At 48.8% G+C, this 18,164-nt stretch overlaps 1 protein-coding gene across 1 annotated transcript in view; it reads left to right on the forward strand.

Moving 5' to 3' along the window:
• LOC105484844 (Ras association domain family member 5) overlaps nt 1-18,164 on the forward strand; it is a 79,032-nt gene that overhangs the window by 12,255 nt on the left and 48,613 nt on the right. The window contains exon 2 of the mRNA XM_011746889.2: nt 15,769-15,890. Coding sequence (XP_011745191.1) covers nt 15,769-15,890 — 122 coding nt within the window. The remainder of the gene's footprint in view (nt 1-15,768; nt 15,891-18,164) is intronic.

The raw sequence follows: 18,164 nt of genomic DNA on the forward strand, positions 1-18,164 counted from the left end.
TTTAAAAAACAATAGGATCTTGACTATGAAAAATATGACTTTTCTGATTAAGGCTTTCCCTCTTGAGAAGTGGAAATTTTAATTGAACTAGACCTAATCCCCATTTGGAGACAAATATTCCTTAGCCAGCCTGAATAATTTATCCTCATCGATAGCCTAATACATACTGTGACCTTCACTGAGAAGAGAATTGGACACCGAGTTCCTCAATTTAAATGCTCACGAGCATGTTGGTATTCATCCTCTCTTTCCCCCTCCCTTACTCTCTAAGAATTATTCAACAGATCATTTCCTTGCTCCTTTGCTATTCAGCCCAAGGAGTTATAGATTTAAGTAAAATCAATCAGGGCTGAAGTGGTAGCATTAAGGTCAGGGCACATACTGCACTGTGGCTGCAATGGGCTTGCTTAACTTGTGTTAGCATTTGGGCTTAATTGACAACAGAGGAGGGGAGAAGACAGGATGCTCACGATGATGGGAAAGGTGGACTGCAGATTGTGGACGTTTGGAATATCCTAACTCACTCGCAGCCTGGAGTGTGGCATTTAAGAAAACGTGCTTGGTGGCCAGGTGCAGTGGCTCACGCCTGTAATCCCAGCACTTTGGGAGGCCAAGGCAGGCAGATCATCTGAGGTCAGGAGTTCAAGACCAGCCTGGCTAACATGGCAAAACCCCGTCTCTACTAAAAACAGAAAAATTAGCTGGGCAAGGAGATGGGCACCTGTAATCCCAGCTACTTGGGAAGCTGAGGCAGGAGAATTGCTTGAATCTGGGAGGCAGAGGTTGCAGTGAGCCAAAATCGTGCCACTGCACTCCAGCCCGGGTGACAAAGCGAGACTCCATCTCAAAAAAAAAAAAAAAAAAGAGAGAGAGAGAGAAAAGAAAACAGGCTTGGAGCCAGGCTGCCTTGAGTCAGTATCCTGGAGTTACCACTTTCTGGCTGTAGGGCCTTTCTCCTACAGATTAGCCTCTCTGAGCCTCATTTTTCCAAGTATAAGATAGTGCAGAAAATCCCAACTGGTGTGGGGTGGATTAAATGTCAAACAGTTGAAACCATGCTTGGTGCATAGAAAGCCCGGCACTGGGAGCTGCTGGTGCTGAGTGCTCCCAGGAAGACTTTTCAGAACTGCTCCCCGTAGGTCACTGGGGCAAGCCTGCAGCACGGTTGTCTGCTCCTCCATTGTACCTGGGCCAGGGTGGACTGCCTGCATCTCAGGGGGAGAGATGGGATTTGAAGGTTGCCCAGGCAAACGTAGAGGAGAGACATAAACTCATAAACACATTCCCTGGAAAAATTCCTATCATTGAGTTTACTGCATCACATAATTAACAGGCAGAGTTAGATTAGCCCACTGGGTATCTTTAGGAGCTAAGCAAGCATGTCACCAAGGAGCAAGTCATATGTCATTTTAAAAGGCTGCTGGGAGGTCTGCGGGAAAGAGGCCTGGGTCTTTCCAGAAGTCTCTGGTGGTCCTGGCTGCAGCGATGCAGCTGTAAAGAAGCCTTTGTGTGTCTCCAGGAGAGAGGGCCTCTGACATAATCTATTTACTTTCCTTCTCACTGCAAAAAAGCCTGCTTTCGCCCAGTTGATGATTGGCATTTTGAATGACTGCAAGTGACATCAAAGCAGGTGTGGAAAAACCAGTTGGATGTAGTAGCCTGGCTGTCCCATGATGGACTGAACCTGCCTGCTCCTGGCCTCCTGTGACCTCCTGGCACTAGAACTGGGCATACCTGCGGTGCATTCATATCTGTATTTCTGTACCAGCTTCATCTGCCATCCTGCAGTTTGCATATGCCCAGCCAGGTCTCCTTGCAATCCTATTTGGCTGTCCTTATCTTTGGGGTCTGTGGCATACTACCACAAATATACTCCAGGCTAACAAGAAGCTAGGCTGCCCTTTGCCCCTTCTCAGAGATGATTGCCTGCCTTAAACACAGAAACACAAGCAAACAAAAGCAACCCTCCTCTCCTCTTTCCATATGTGTCCCTCACCTCTACAGCCCAAATCCTTTGTCAGCTACTCAGGGTCCTCCGTCTGTCTTCTCAGGGGCCCCAGGGATGGCTGAGAGGGCCCAGAGCCCAGGGCTGGGGGACCTCTGCTGCTTTGTCTCTCTTACACCCGGAGCACAGTGACACATGCCTAGAGGAGGGGCCCCTCCTGAGCAGGCCTGGGGCCGAGAGGGTATCTGACAGCTCCACACTGGCTTTGGATACCACGGGCTTGTTGCTATTTGCTGAGTTCCCTTAAACCCAACTGCCTACAGTGTTTTAAATTATTTTTTATTTTCTTAAGGTGCCTGGCAATAGGATTTCTTTTGTGGTGATGATCAAACCAGTATATCTCTTTACTGAGCTCGCTTTCTCTCTCTCGAATCCTTTCACACACTTCTTCCTGTCACACACAGTCTTGGTTGTGACTGCCTGTGCTTTGTAACAGTGAGCTATGGGAGGCCCTCAGTCAGCACATGGTGAGTGAATGCAGGCTACACGTGCACAAATGAACAACTGGTTAGGAACTGGGTGGATGTGGAAAGAGGGGAGATGGAACCATAGAAAAAGGTTCCCTCTTCTCTCCCTGTGTATCTCTGAGTACATGTGTCCTGATGGTCACACATAATTTAATTGCCCTGTTCAGAAACTATGCTACGTCTTTGCACTTCTCTCTGCATGGCCATACCCTAAATGCAAATTGAGCGTTTCCCGATATGGTGTCGGAGGGTCCAGGTGACAAATCTCTCACATTCACTTGCACGTGAGGAATGAGGTCCGTTTGGTTTGCTCGCCCCAGCACCCTGCCCCAAACCATTTACTTTTACACTTTCTCCCAAAATAGATTGCCTCTTACCATTCTTGACCAAGCGGGGATTCTCAGGGCTGCTCTGTGATGTGCACCGAGGGCCTGCAGACTTTCCCACCTCTTTCTGCGCCCTCCACATTTTCTCTCGGCCATCACTGTCATCAACAAGCTGTACTGCATGAGGCCACAGTGTGATGGTATAAGAAGGTCGGTCAAATAGAGGTGCATCTCTTAAAGGGGCATAGAGCATCATCAGGAAACATAATGTATATAAAAATTACAAAGAACCCCCTAAAATGTAGTCAAGCCAAAAATGAATTAAAATTTAAGAAATTTAAAAAGGTTTAGCTATTGTAAGATGACTGAATTCATTTAAAAGTAAAGCTAATTTTAGACAACAGTGGGCTATGGTTAAAACAATAGAAACGTTATAAACATTGGATGTATTAAAAAATATATGCCAGGTGTGGTGGCTCACGCCTGTAATCCCAGCACTTTGGGAGACTGAGGTGGGCAGACCACCTGAGGTCAGGAGTTCAAGACTAGCCTGGCCAACAAGGTAAAACCCTACCCTACTAAAAATGCAAAAATTAGCCAGGCATGGTGGCGGGCACCTGTAATATGATATTAGGAAACATCAAGGGATAGGGGTAGAAGAGATGGGAAGGAGAGCTCTCACGTTGTCCTAGCAGGGAGTCAGTTAATACAGTCTAAAGTTGAAGCATAGTTTGCTAAAAATGACTCAACACTATTACATTTATTTATAATACACACACACACACACACACACAGAGAGAGAGAGAGAGAGAAAGAGAGAGAGAAAGTGGGGACATGCTTCAAGCTGCAGCACCCCCAAAGAACAAAATGGTGGGAACAGGCCATGTGGAGAAGGTGCCGGGGGTCAGGCCTGTCCCCCTTGTCCTGGGTGCCTGGCAGGCGCTCCTCTTACTTCCTGCATCTTGTGTGAACTTGTTGTGAACTGTCTTGCCCTCTCTTCCTCTGCCCGCTCCTCCCAAGACACCCCCACCTCAACACGCCCAGCCTGGCCTGGCCACAGTACCTTCCTTTTGTTGGTGTTTTCAGCCTAGGGATGTGTGGTTGTGTTGGAGATGGATGATTAATGTGCCTGCCTGAAAGGCACACCCACCCACACCCACCTACGTGAGACAGGATGGTGCCCCTACGGGCCAGCCAGGGTGCCCAAGTTCTGCCAGGCAGGCGGGGTGTGTTTGGGAGGAGGGCACAGGGGACACATCCAGCCTACCTGGGAATGTGGCTTGGAGAATAAATCACTGATACGTTGGGACCCAGGTTCCAGAAAGAATTTTTTTTTTTTTTTTTTTTTTTTTTTTTTTTTAGAGACAGGGTCTTACTCTGTTCCCCAGGCGGGAGCACAATGGACCAATCGTAGCTCATGACAAGCTTGAACTCCAGGGCTCGAGCCGTCCTCTCACCTCACCCACCTGAGTAGCTGGGTCGACAGGCACACACCACCCGCCACCCAGACTAAGGTTTTAATTGTTTTGTAGAGCTGTTTTGTTTTGTTTTGTTTTGTTTTAAAGAAAAAAACAATTGTTTTAATTGTTTTGTTTTAAAGAAAAAAACAATTGTTTTAATTGTTTTGTTTTGTTGCCCAGGCTGGTCCCAAATTCCTGACCTCAAGCAATCCTCCTGCCTCAGCCTCCCACAGTGCTGGGATTACCGGTGTGAGCTACCTTGAGGGCCCCAGAGAGAATTTTAATATCTGCTTTGGTCTCTGAGCAACAACTGAGCAGATCTTATGCCTTTCCCTTTAGTACAAAATGGCCGCTCAAAAGTGTATGTCAACCCCACCCAGCCCTGCCACACAGAAAACTGATAGAGTCATTTTGGAAGAGAGTAAAGACCAGGATCTTGGGATGGTCTTTGGCTCTCTTGCCTGTGCCTCGGTTCAGCAGAGGCTCCCAGCTTCACCCCATGTTTCCAGCACTTTCCCTCCTCGCTGGCCTTGGAGGAGCCTCCTTCCATAAAGCCCTCCACCCCAACCCACTGTTTTACATGGGAACTCAGCATCTGAGCCAAACTGGAGCATGCTTAGGCGCATCCCCTCTTGGCTCTTCCCACAGAGACGACAGCCCCTGGGTGTCAGCTGCCCATCTTGCCTGTGCACGTGAGGGGCTGGCCATCTCTGACCTTAGAGTTCCAGGTCACTCATCTTACCATTACATTGAGCTTTCCTGTTTGCTTCCTGGCTTGTTTTCTGGCACTGTGTGTGTGTGTGTGTGTGTGTGTGTGTGTGTGTGTGTGTGTTGGAGTGTGGAGGGAGGGAGCAGTTGTGTGCCTCCAGGCCCTCTGGGTTGGGCTGCGGGATGCTGAATGCCCCCAAGGTGGTCTGTCCTCTAAATCAAGGAACTACAGTAAGTGGTCTCAAGAGGGCTGGGGTTCGCCTCCTTCCTGGAAACATAAGGATACAGATGTCCTGAGCTGGCTGCCTGACCCTTGGAGTGAGGAGTTTCCATTCCGTTGCTGCCAGCCTCACTAGGAGTTTAGCCAGGAGTTTGAAAAACTTATAGATCGTGTTGATTTTGGCAATGGCTGCAGACCTCCAGGCTTGACTATCACAGTCTCTCTGCCTTCCCACTCACCAACAGCCCCCTGCTTTACTCCTCTGGACCCATTAAAGGCAGAAGTTGGAGGGAAGTGGGACCAGGTGGGAGGAACTCAGAGGAGCAGGAAAGTTGCACAATTCTTCTTATCCTAATACGTTAGAAGAGGACCTGAAAATTGAGAGGGTTTTTGGCTGGCATCACATGCTGAGTCCACAGGAAGCTGGGTGGACTCAGGCATCTCACAGCATTGAAAATGACAGCTGCTATTTACTGAGCACCTACCATATGCCAGGTGCCATTGGATGCTTTGCATATATACTCTCTAATTTTGGCAACAAATTTGCTAGCAAGAAAGATATTACCAGCGCCATTTGCAGTTGAGGAAATTGAGGCTAACTAAATTCCATACTTAACTGAGGTTAATTGTCCGGGTGTCTCATACCCAGTTAGAGGGAGGGCTCAGGCTCAAACTCTGATTCATGTGACTCCAGAGTCCAGATTCATTCCACGCCCCAGCTCCCGACTGAGTGTTCCATCTTTTCCACCCATTCTCCAAGACCTCTATCGCATATGTTAAACAGTGTGTTTCAACGGATCCCACCATCTGGGTAAGGATTTCTGATGTATGGCTGGTAAGTGGGTGTGCTCTGGTGCCAATCTGTGAGGCAGTTGGTGCTGGGAACGTGGTGTCCATTTTGGCTTTGTAGGGAGTGGGTTTGCAGAGGCTGGGCCTCTTTGAGTGGGGAAGGCTGAGAGCCTGCTGTCTTGTGGAGCCTGAACTTGGCTGAAGAGCTGAGCCCTCAGGACAAGAACCTTTGGCTGCTGCCTGGGTGGTTCCAAGTCTCCCAGATATGGTGTTCCAGAGACAAAGGGGTCATGGATGGAGGACCAGTTCAGAGCAGGCAGACAGTATGGGTGGCTTCAGAAACTCCCAGGATGCTGGCAGCCTCCAAGGCTGAGTGACTTGGTTGAGCTTGGAGGACAGCTGTGAAGTGGCACATCTCAGGCCCTCCAGAGACAGGCAGAGACCTCAGGTGGGGCACTCTCCCTGCTCCCTGCTAGGACAGAGCAAAAAGCACTCCTTTCCCAAATTCCTTCAACCCAGGCTCCTGCTGGCCTTGGACCACCCTGACTCCCATCCCTGATGAAGCCCATCCCTGGCCTCACGCAGTGCAGAGTAGGGACCAGGAGTAAGTGGAGGGGATGGTTCTGAGGAACGGGCTGTTGAAGAGCAGCCAGGCGTGATGCATCTTCACTGTCCACCCTGCCACTCGCCAGCTACGAGGCTGCCAAAGGTCATTTAACTCTTCGAGTCTCAATTTCCCCATCTCTAAAATAGGAGTAGACCCAATGAGTTAAAAACTTATGTCCACAAAAAAACCTGAATAAAGTTGTTTATAGCAACTTTATTCAGAGTTGCCAAAATTTGGAAGCCACCAAGATGTCCTTTGGTAAGTGAAGAGATGAATAAACTATGGTCATCCAAATAATGGAATATTATTCACCAATAAGAAGAAATGAGTTGTCAAGCCATGAAAAGACAAGGAACCCCATAAATATATATACAACTTCTATGTACCCACAATTTTTTTAATTAAAAAAAAAAGACAGGGAAATAATACTAAGTGAATGCATAGTACTAAGTGAAAAAGCCGATCTGAAAATTGGCTACCTATCTTATGATTCCGACTATATGATATTCTGGAAAAGATAAATCTACGGAAACAGTTAAAAGATCAGGGGTTGCCAGGGTTAGAAAGGAAGAAGGGATAAATAGGCGGAGCACAGCGGGTTTTTAGGGCAGCAAAACTACTCTGCCTGGGGCTATAATGGTGGGTGTATGTCATTACACATGTGTCCACAGCCATAGACTGTACAGCACCAAGAGTGAACCCTAATGTAAACTATGGACTCTGGAGATAATGACGTGTCGGTATAGGTTCATCAGTTGTGACAAATGTACCACTCTGGTGGGGGACGCTCATAATAGGGGAAGCTGTGCAGCATATGTAGGGGCAGAGGATATAAAGAACTCTCTGTATTTCCTGCTCAATTTTACTGTGAACCAACATTATTCCAAAAAAGTCTATTTTAAAAAAATTAGCAGTGGCTAGGCACAGTGGCTCACACCTGCAATCCCAGCACTTTGGGAGGCCGAGGCAGGCAGATCACTTGAGGCCAGGAGTTTGAGACCAGCCTGGGCAACATGAAACCTCGTCTCTGCAAAAAATTAAAAAAATAGCTCTCTCCTCCCGCCACCCAAGATGCTGAAAGGAAAGAAGGCCAAGGGGAAGCAGGTGACTCCGGCCCCTGCTGTCATGAAGAAGCAGGAGGCCAAGAAAGTGGTGAATCCCCTGTTTGAGAAAGGCCTAAGAATTTTGGCATTGGACAGGACACCCAGCCCAAAAGAAACCTCACCTGCTTTGTGAAATGGCTCCACTCTATCAGGTGGCAGCAGCAGAGAGCCATCCTCTATAAGGGGCTGAAAGTGACTCCTGCCATTAACCAGTTCAGCTGGTTAATGCCAAACAGCTACTCAGCTGCTTAAGCTGGCCCACAAGTACAGACCAGAAACAAAAGCGAGAGAAGAAGCAGAAGCCGTTGGCCCTGGCCGAGAAGAAAGCTGCTGGCAAAGGGGACGTCCCCACTAAGAGACCACCTGTCCTTCGAGCAGGAGTTAACACCGTCACCACCTTGGTGAAGAACAAGAAAGCGCAGCTGGTGGTGATTGCACACGACGTGGATCCCATCGAGCTGGTTGTCTTCTTGCCTGCCCTGTGTCGTAAAATGGGGGTCCCTTACTGCATTATCAAGGGGAAGGCAAGACTGGGCCGTCTAGTCCACAGGAAGACCTGCACAACTGTTGCCTTCACACAGGTGAACTCGGAAGACGAATGCACTTTGGCCAAGCTGGTGGAAGCTATCAGGACCATTTACAATGACAGATGCGATGAGATCCGCCGTCACTGGGGCGGCAATGTCCTGGGTCCCAAGTCTGTGGCTCACATCGCTAAGTTCAAAAAGGCAAAGGCGAAAGAACTTGCCACTAAATTGGGTTAAATGTACACTGTTGAGTTTTCCGTACATAAAAATAATTAAAATAATATAAATTTTCCTTCAAAAAAAATTAGCCAGGTGTGGTGGTGTGTGCCTATGATCCCAGCTACTCAGTGGGAGGATCACTTGAGCCTGGGAGGTCAAGGCTGCAGCGAGCCGTGTTCACGTCACTGCACTTCAGCCTGGGTGGCACAGTGAGACCCTGCCTCAAAAAAATCAATACAATAAAATACAAATTAAAAATTGGGGTAGAAACACAAATTGCCCAGTCATAGTATGGATTACATGAAATAATGCATGTAGAATACCTGGTGTATGGTGGGTTCTGAGTAATGGTACCTGAGGTCATCACAGTATGGGTACATGATTTTTCTTTGTTCCCTTTTTGTGGCATTTTTCCATTAGGAAAGAATATATTTTCATTATAAAAATTTAAACAATTTAGAAACTATAAAGGTAGGAAAAGCACTTGAAATCCCATCACTCAAAGCAAACACGTGACCTGCCTTCCAGACATCTCTCTGCATAATGTGTAAGTATGTATAGATTTTATATCACTGAAATCATAAAATGCAACCTTTTTCCTTTTTTAGATCGATGCTGTGGACATATTTTCATGTTGACCAATATTAATATGCATCATCTTATGTAATGGCTACACAGTATTCCATTTCAAAATATAATTATAACTAGTCTTTTGTAGATGGATGTGGGGGTATTTCTAGCATTTTGTTGTCATAAATAACTGCGTGATGAACATTTTCGTGATGATATATTTAGATATGAGTAAATACACACTCAGAATGAATTCCTGCAGGAAGTTGATACCACCTTCTCATTAGTACCTTCTCATTTCCCCACATCCCCTTTAATACTGGAAGTTATTAACTTTGGTTAACAATTTTCTTTTCTGACACTAGAGTGAGATTTTAGAAGTTCAAATGTTGGAGGAGGGGTGAGTAGAAAAGCAGGGAGGAGGGATGTTCCAGGGGGCCGGCAGAGCCTTTCTGCCACGTGGGGCAGGGTTACCCCTTGCAGACTCCAAGCAAGTACACCCAGCCACTCCCCACTGCAGGGAGTTGAGCCCTGGGGCCTCCCTTGCTCATAGGGGAGCCATGGACATTCTGAGGATGATCAAGACCTTTTCCTTAGGACCGTGATGCACCTACAGGTGAAGGTCTGGAGGAAGGTCAGTGGGCACTGATGGGGTGTGCACAGACGGGCTTTCGGGATGAGGATGTCTGATGCTGCGGCCACTGGCCAGATGGACTTGGATGTTAGGGAGGTAAAAAGAAGAGCTAATATTATTGAACTCCTAGTATGTAGCAAACGTTGTGGTGTTATTTACATAACTTTCTCATTTAATTCTCAACAACTGTACTGCTATCATCTCCACTCAACAGATGAGGAAACCAAGGCTAGTAGAGAGTTAGGACCCCGGCCTGGGGTTGGATCAGCATTCGCACTCTGGTCTCTCCACTTCAGCAAAAGGCAGAGAACCATTCCTTCCTTTAGTCACTCAACCAATTCATAGTAGTCCCTTTCTGAATGCTTGCCAGTGAATGGGCTTCCCAAACTCGAGCAGGGCCCAGAGCAAAGGGCTACAGAAAGGGTCGCATTCAGGAATTGTGGCCGAGGAGATCTGGAGCAGGCGGTGAGGCTGCAGAGGGAACAACTGTGTCTATTGTATGAGAGTCTGAGTCTGAAGGGACATCTTGGGGCCAGGTTGAGAGGGGGTATCCTAGCTGGGGAAGCTGGCAGGGTAGAGGCTGCAGGGTGAGGGTATGGGGGGCTGGAGGCCCCAGGGCTCAGCTCCCTGCAGTGGGGAGTGGCTGGGTGTACTTGCTTGGAGTCTGCAAGGGGTAACCCTGCCCCATGTGGCAGAAAGGCTCTGCCAGCCCCCCAGAACATCCCTCCTCCCTGCTTTTCTACTCACCCCTCCTCCAACATTTGAACTTCTAAAATCTCACTCTAGTGTCAGAAAAGAAAATTGTTAACCAAAGTTAATAACTTCCAGTATTAAAGGGGATGTGGGGAAATGAGAAGGTACTAATTTATTGATGGTATCAATAAAGCCGCTTGGGATGGTCTGTGCTCAGAGGGCACTGGAGACCCTCTCTGGGTGGTCTTGGAGCTGCCATAGCTAGTCCAGCCCAGAGGCTCCACCCAGTGGAAAAATGGGGGATTCTTAAAGGAGAATCCCCTTGAAAAGGGAGTGAAGATAGGCACCACGAGATGACGACAGTCCCCACTGACTTGTTCAAGAGGATCAGGACAAGCTTTATACCTGTCTTTTTAAAACTTTGGTAAATTGTAATTTTCCAATGCATATTATTTTTTCAGATTTCCCTGTAGTGCTTAAGAACAAAATTATCTTAAAACTAAAAGTGATTTGTGTGCTTGTTTTGGAAATACCTATAGGGTTAAGGCTGGTGAGACTCAGGAATCCACATAGCAGAGCAGTGGAAGGAGAGGGTAGGGGATGGATCATTAACTCTTAACTGGGAGCCTCCACCTTCCAGGGCTTCTATGTAGTTCTTGACATCAGGAACCCCATTTAATCCTCATGGTAGCCCTAGGAACTGGCTACTATGATTCCTATTTTAAGGTAGAGAAAATTAATGCTCAGAGAAGTTCATAACTTACCCAGGGTCACAGAGCTAATTGAGCGGGGCCTGGAGGCCACGCCTTCTTCAAAGTCCATCTCTTTCCATGACATCATAGCATAGGCCGCTGGTCCTCAGGGAGAGTGGGGAAGGGGGTGTTAAGGTTTGCTGTAAGATTGGCTTTCTTCAAAAAGGCCTAGCAGTGTTCAGAGAATGGACATAGGTTCCTGGATTCAGAAGTTGTCCTGCTTTCCCTCAGGCATCAGAAGTTGCTTTGTCCATGCAGAGTGAGAAGCTGCTGTTCACTGACCTGGGATTGACCACAGGGGAGGCTGGTAGCTCTGCTGTCATCCGGGCTCAGTCACCTCGGTGCCTGCCTCGCCCTCACCCACGCCTTGGCCTGGGCTGGAGGCAGGGAGAGTTAAGTGGAGAGTTCTGTGTTGTTTCTGTATCTTGCATGCAACTCTGGGGTGAAAGGGCCTTAAGGGTTTCTTATCAACAGAATAAGTTCTTATCAACATACCCGTTTTCTGGTTCAGAAAACAGCCACTTGGGCTATGCAGCCACACGGCAGAGGGTGCATGTGTGTGCCTCTGTGTGTGTGTGCATTTGGCAACTGCGGTGGGGCAAAAACTAACATTGGCAGCCCTGGGGATTAAGGGGAGGTTTGTAGCTTCTGAATTTTGGAAAAAGTCTCCTAGCTGTGGAACTCCTATGTAGTTCCACCTGCTGGCTTTACCTCCTCAGGGCTAAAGGGAAAGAAGTAATGCCATCTCCAAGCACAGGCCACGATGGCCTGTGGGCCATGTTTGAGGTGACCTTGGCAGTAACCTTCAGGGACTGTGAAGCTCAGGAGCACGCCTGGTGGAGGTAGGCAGGCCACCTTGGCCTCAGTTTACCACTCCCTAGCCTCCCCGTCCTGTCCTGCCAGCCCACTGTGATCTCTGGAGAAGGTTTCCAGTAGAAACCGCCATCTGTTTGGGCCTAAGGGCTCTGTGCTCCTAATATGGCCCAGGGAGGGTCCATGTTGTGGACTGAACTGGGCTTTCCCCAAAAATGATATACTTAAGTCCTAAAGCCCAGGCTGGGCATGGTGAATCACGCCTGTAATCCCAGCACTTTGGGAGGCTGAAGTGGGAGGATCACTTGAAGCCAGGAGTTTGATACCAGCGTGGGCAACATAGAGAGACTGTGTTTCAACAGCAACAAAAAAATCAGCTGGGCATGGTAGTGCGCACCTGTAGTCTTAGCTACTCAGGACACTGAGGTAGGAGGATGGCTTGAGCCTAGGAGTTTGAGGTTACAGTGAGCTATGGTCATGCCACTGGACTCCAACCTGGGTGAGAGAGTGAGACCCTGTCTCAAAAAAGAAAAAAAAAGTTCTAACTCCCAGTAGCTCAGAATGCAACCTGATTTGGAAATATGGTAGTTGCAGGTGTCATTAAGATGAGGTCACACTGGAGTAGGGTGGCCTCCTAATTCCATATGACTGGTATTCTTACAAGAAGACAGAAGCACAGGGAGAATGCCACGTGACGATGGACGCAGAGGCTGGAGTCATGCAACTGCACACCGAGGAATCCAGCAAATCATCAGAAGCCAGAAAGAGGCAACACAGGACTCTCCAGCATATTTCAGAGCAGGCCTGGTCCCGCCAACACTTGATTTTCATCTAGCCTCCAGAACTGCGAGACAGTAATTTTCTGTTTAAGTCACCTGGTTCATCATACTTGGTTCCAGTGGTCCTGGGTGCTGAGGTCCTGGGCCCTCCATCCCAGCTCCTGGTTGTGGCTCCCTCCTGGGGAGAGGGGCTCCTATTGTGGTTTGTCTCCTTCGTTTCCCTTTACAGTTGTCCCCTTCTATATGTTTTCATAGGCCCCTCTTCCAAATCCTGGAAGCACATTTGCTTTCCTCAAAGCATCCCCTAGGAATAGGGATAGGGGCTCTCGTTGGAAGGAAAGGTTAGAAAGGGGAAAGGATCATTTGACTTTACAGATGGCAATGTCAATATCAAGAAATGCCTCTTCTCCCAGAGAAACTACAGCTAGAACCTACAAATGTTGCTCCCTAATCTGTTGCTGCGTCTTGTTGGCGAGATGCTTGTTCTCTTTAGTGATGACAGAATCCCATGCCTCCTCTTGGCCCCTGTGATTAGGTCATAGGGGTTACCTGGAGTCTGATCTCCTCTGGAAGCTCCCCAGAGCTGCCTGCACCCTGAAGCCCTCCCTAGCTGCTCTGGCTGGCAACTGTCTCTGGTTGAGCAAGCTTCCTAAGTCTGTGCCACAGCCAGGCCCCTGCTTTGGGCTGTCTCTGTTGTTAGATATCTTTTCACATGTGCATCCCATCTGCCCAGTGAGCCTGGGTTTCCCGGGTTTCTTGTCTAATTCATCCTCACCCTGTGGCTGGCACAGAGCATGAGGAAGTCCCCATGCTCCAGACATTGATGCTGCTGCCAGAGGAGATGGCACTAGCTGTCCAGGGAGGGCTGACCCCTTCCTTCCTGGAAGCTGTGCTCCACCCAGAGTTTCACTTTTCCCTCCCTCCTTCCTCATCCAAACTGAGCACCTACCCAGGTGCAGTGGCTCACACCTGTAATCCCAGCACTTTGGGAGGCAGAGGTGGGGAAATCACTTGAGCCTAGGAGCTGGAGACTAGCCTGGGCAAAATGGTGAAACCCTTTTTAATTAGCCAGGTGTGGTGGTGGGCGCCTGCAGTCCCAGCTACTCAGGAGACTGAGGTGGGAGGATTGCTTGAGCCCAGGAGGTGGAGGTTGCAGTGAGCCATGATAGCGCCACTGCACTTCAGCCTGGGTGGCAGAGTGAAACCCTGTCTCAAAAAGAAAAAACAAAAAAAAACAAAACATAAATTGAGCGCCAGCTGAAGATTGTGGAGGACAGTGGAATACCAAGGATAGGGTTTGGTTTGGTTTGGTTTGGCAGCAGCCCGTGATGGGCTGCCTTAAGGGAACTGCAGTCTGTGGAGAATTAACCACCCGGCTCTAGTGGAAAGTGGCCCTGTCTTTGGAATCTTATGGGTCTCCCCAATCCCTGAACACGTCAGGCCTGCAGGCTGTTGCTTTTGGGTTTGGAGAAAGGCATGGGGGCTCTGACTTCATCTCTGCTGGCCTAAAAGCCCTGAGCTTGGCATTTCCAGGACCAGGAAATATGAAGATGTGCTTCAGGTTTTGCTGCAGCCTGTGATTACATGGTCCGATGGAACAAAGTCTTTGGTGCTCAAACAAGCTTCTTATAAAATCCCAGAACACTTCCCAGAGTCTTCTGCTCCTTAGCGTTGTCCAGCTCAGCATGGTGATGTTTTCAGGGTGTATGTGTGTATGTGTGTGTGTGTGTGAGAGAGAGAGAGATTCAGATGCACAGAGGGACACAGACTACCTCTGCCAATAGGACGAGAGCTAAAAGAGGAGGCGAGAGAAACTCCTCCTCTCCCAGGTGCCTTCCCATTTGTGCTTTATGGCAGCTCTCATCACCGTGGAGTTCGGTGAGCTTTCAATCCTTCCTCCTTTTCCTTGTTGCCACTTTTTGGCATCCCCAGAGCATTCTTCATCGCTCAGAGCTCTGCCCGAGCCATATAGGTGTGTCCCAGGGCCAGCGCCGGGAACAATGCTGTCCATTGAGGGCTGTGGCCTCAGTGCTCCCTTATCAAAGCCCTGGTGTTTCTGGGCACTGCGGGCAGAAGTTTGGCCTGCACTTCCCTTTGTACCCTTCACATTACTAAAGGGGAGGCTGTTTTTGTGCTGAGCAAGAGGTCTCCCACAGAGGGCCCAGAAATGCATGTGGGTGCCTGCAGGTGGATGGGTGCATGCCCCAGGGAGCTGACTTCATTCATTTCTGTCTCCAAGTGAGAGGAGGAGGGAGGCCTAGCGAACCGTGGGATCTGAAGGAGAGGATATTGGTGGGCTTCACTTTCGAGCACAAGAGAGATGAGCAGTGGAGCTTCCAGACGCTGTTGCAGAAAGGTGGTCGGGCCATGGGTAGGAAGGTCGTGCAGTTCTTGGATCTCTGTGTGTCCCCACATTTGTCAGGGTGCTCCCCTGCAGACATTAGTGGCAAAACCCATGCAAGAAACATGGCCCAGGTGCTTATCTTTGGGTGAGTAAGGGAAGGGGCAGCTGGGGAGACAGAGGTGTCATTCCAAAGCTCCCCAAAAGAGGGGAGAAAAGGAGCCATCACTCCTCCCCAAGACAGCGTGTTCTGTGGTGGCTTTAAAAGTCGACACCAAATGTACTGAATTTTTGGAGCTTGCTAGAAGGAAGGAAAAGCGCTTCAAGGTGCCTGAGCCTTTATCAACCAAAAGTGGTCCCCTAATCCCCAGGTATGCAACCAAGTCCAGGCTGTCACGACTCCTGCCACAAACCCCGACCACCAGTCTGGGAGGCAGAAGATCTGACCTTGAGAAAGTCACTCAGTCTCTAGGTCCCAGTTTTCTATCTGTAAAATGGAAATAATAATGATTGCAGAGTCACACAAAGTAATGCAGGTGAAAGCAGTTTGCAAACATGTAAAGCACTTAACTTGCATCCTTCCTGGGGGCTCGGAGAGCAGGGTGGCATTGTCACGCTGTCTCCCGCCCCACCACTTCTCTCCTGCACTGCTCTTCCCACTGGGAACTAATGCAATCTTCCAGGTTATTTCTCTGTGTGAAAGTGGGGAGGAATCCTGCCTGTCCCCTAATCTCCCTTTGGTTCTTTTCCTCCAGACTGTAAATTCACCTGTCACCCAGAATGCCGCAGCCTGATCCGGTTGGACTGCAGTCAGCAGGAGGGTTCATCCCGGGACAGACCCTCTCCAGAAAGCACCCTCACCCTGACCTTCAGCCAGGTAGGCGACAAAGCTCCCATGCCAGGGTGGGAACAGCCTCTGCCGGTGCCCCAGCTTCCACTTTTTCTCCCAGGAGCTCTGGTGAGCAGGAGGTGGCATGAGGCCTCAGATTCCACATGCACTGGATGGAGTTCACAGACACCCTGCTCCAAGGGGACTAGGGGCAGTGACACAGAGAACTCTGAAGATACTCAGAAGTCCCCTGTAGTTCTCCCCCAGTACAGAGCCTATTGTGGCTTAGGGCTCTGAGCCAGAGGTGTGGGTATGGGTGAGCAGTGGGGTGGCTTCCAGAAAAGCCTTCTGACGGTCCCTAAAGGCCTCACAGCCCTGGGACAGTGGGGATGCTGGGGCTGAGGCATTTCAAGCACATTGTCCAGCCAGGTCAGCCCAGCCTTCAGAGGGGCTGGGCAAATGTTCCCTCCCTGTGTTAAAGAACCAGAAAATGGATGTCCAAAGCAGTTTTTGGCTCTGGGTTTTGTAAAGACACTTGAACTGCAACGTATCTGAACTTTGATTTCTAGGATTTAGAATGGAGACAGAGGAGTGTGTTTGTTGCTTCTTGCATTGAACAAGCATTTATTGAGTATCTACTGTGTACCAAGCATGGGTGGGAGTTGGGGTAATAAAAGATACGTCACAGTTCTTGCCCTCAGATAGCTTACATTCTGGCAGGGGAGGCAGAATACCAACAAATAGCATATACTGTGATGCATGTTGCAATAAAAGTATGAACCAAGTGTTTGGATATATAGTACAATTGTTTCTGCTGGGAGAAATCAGGGAAGGCTTTCCAGAGGAGGTGATGTTTGATTTAAGCCTTAATGTGTGGGATGAAGGTTGCAAGTCAGGGAAGTAACAATATCATCCTTTAATTCATTTAACAAATAAGTTTCAAATGTTTACCATGTGCCAGGCCCAGGAATGCTGAGGACTTAATGATGAAAATAACAGACATGGCTTCTACACATCCAGGGCTTACAGTAGGGTAAGGGAGCGAGACTTTAAACAAATATATATCCTGTGTCTCTGATGGAAAAATCTCAAGGTGCTGTGAGAAACTATACTGGGGGACCCAGGTGCTGGATGGGGGACTCAGGAGCAGCCCCAGGTCTCCAGAGTAGCCATCACATGCTTTTTCTGGAACACAATCAACAATGTTCAAATGCCTAATTCACCATGGGTGTTACCAGCCTCCCAGCTGTTCTCCCATGCCTTTCTCTCTCCCTGGACAAAGAGTTATTAGAAAGCAAGAATGATATGTTTTTATAAGGGTGATGCTGGATTGGTTCTAAAATGTATATTTTAAAACTCTGAACATCTCTCCAAAGACGCTGCAATAGTAACTATTTCTGGTATAACCTGAATGTAACCAGGCCTCTTGGAAGGGCCTTGCCCTTAGCAGGAACCTGTCCATCCAGGGTGGGGCACAGGGAAAGGGGGGGAGGCACATCTGGCCCCCAAAAGCGCTGATGGGCAGTGCAGATGTTTCCTAAAGGTTTTCCTCAGAAGATGGAGGGAGGAGGTTACATAGCACACCATAAAGCAACATTTCCTAAAAATCGTATCGAAGCAATCTTTTCTGGTTTCGATTTGCTTTTCTCTTTGGGAGCTTCAAGTGTCTCTCCTTTCTGGTCTCCTCAGCCCTGCCTGTGCCCCGCCCTGGAGCTCGGTTGCCCCTATTACTTTCTGGGTCTCCTCTTTGGGTCTCTTTCTATTCCTTCCTCTAGAGCAGCAAGTCTCAAAAGGCGGCAGTTTTGCTCATCCCCTAGCACGTTTGTCTGGAGACATTTTTGGTTGTCACAACTTAGGGGATGCTACTGACTTCTAGAAGAGGCCAGGAATGCTGCTAGCTGGCCTGTATTGCATAGAGCAGCCCCCGACAACAAAGAATTATCTGACCTCAAATGTCACTTGAGCCAAGACTGGGAAACCCTGTCCTAGAGTGGCCTAGCCAGCTCCCAAGTGTGGCAGGCAAAAGGCCCGGGGAGGCCTGGAATTGGCTGGATTCATTGTCTCATCCTCCAAATGTCAGCAGTGAAGAGGTGCTTTCAAGTCTGAGTTTTTGGAAACAGAGTGACTCCCTTTCATCTGTTGGAGAGAGGAGTCAACCTTGGAACCCTCTGGCAAGTGAAATCAGGGCTTGTCTAGAGCAGAAACACCACTGAAACATTGCAGAGGAAAGAGCCAAGAACCCCACGTGGGAGCTGAACAGCCCCCAGTGGGCAAACAGCCTGGCGTGGGCTTTGCTTCTGGGCCGACCGGATCAGGCTGCTG

This window comes from Macaca nemestrina, chromosome 1 (assembly GCF_043159975.1).
Source record: "Macaca nemestrina isolate mMacNem1 chromosome 1, mMacNem.hap1, whole genome shotgun sequence".
In the NCBI taxonomy this organism is placed as follows: Eukaryota; Metazoa; Chordata; class Mammalia; order Primates; family Cercopithecidae; genus Macaca; species Macaca nemestrina.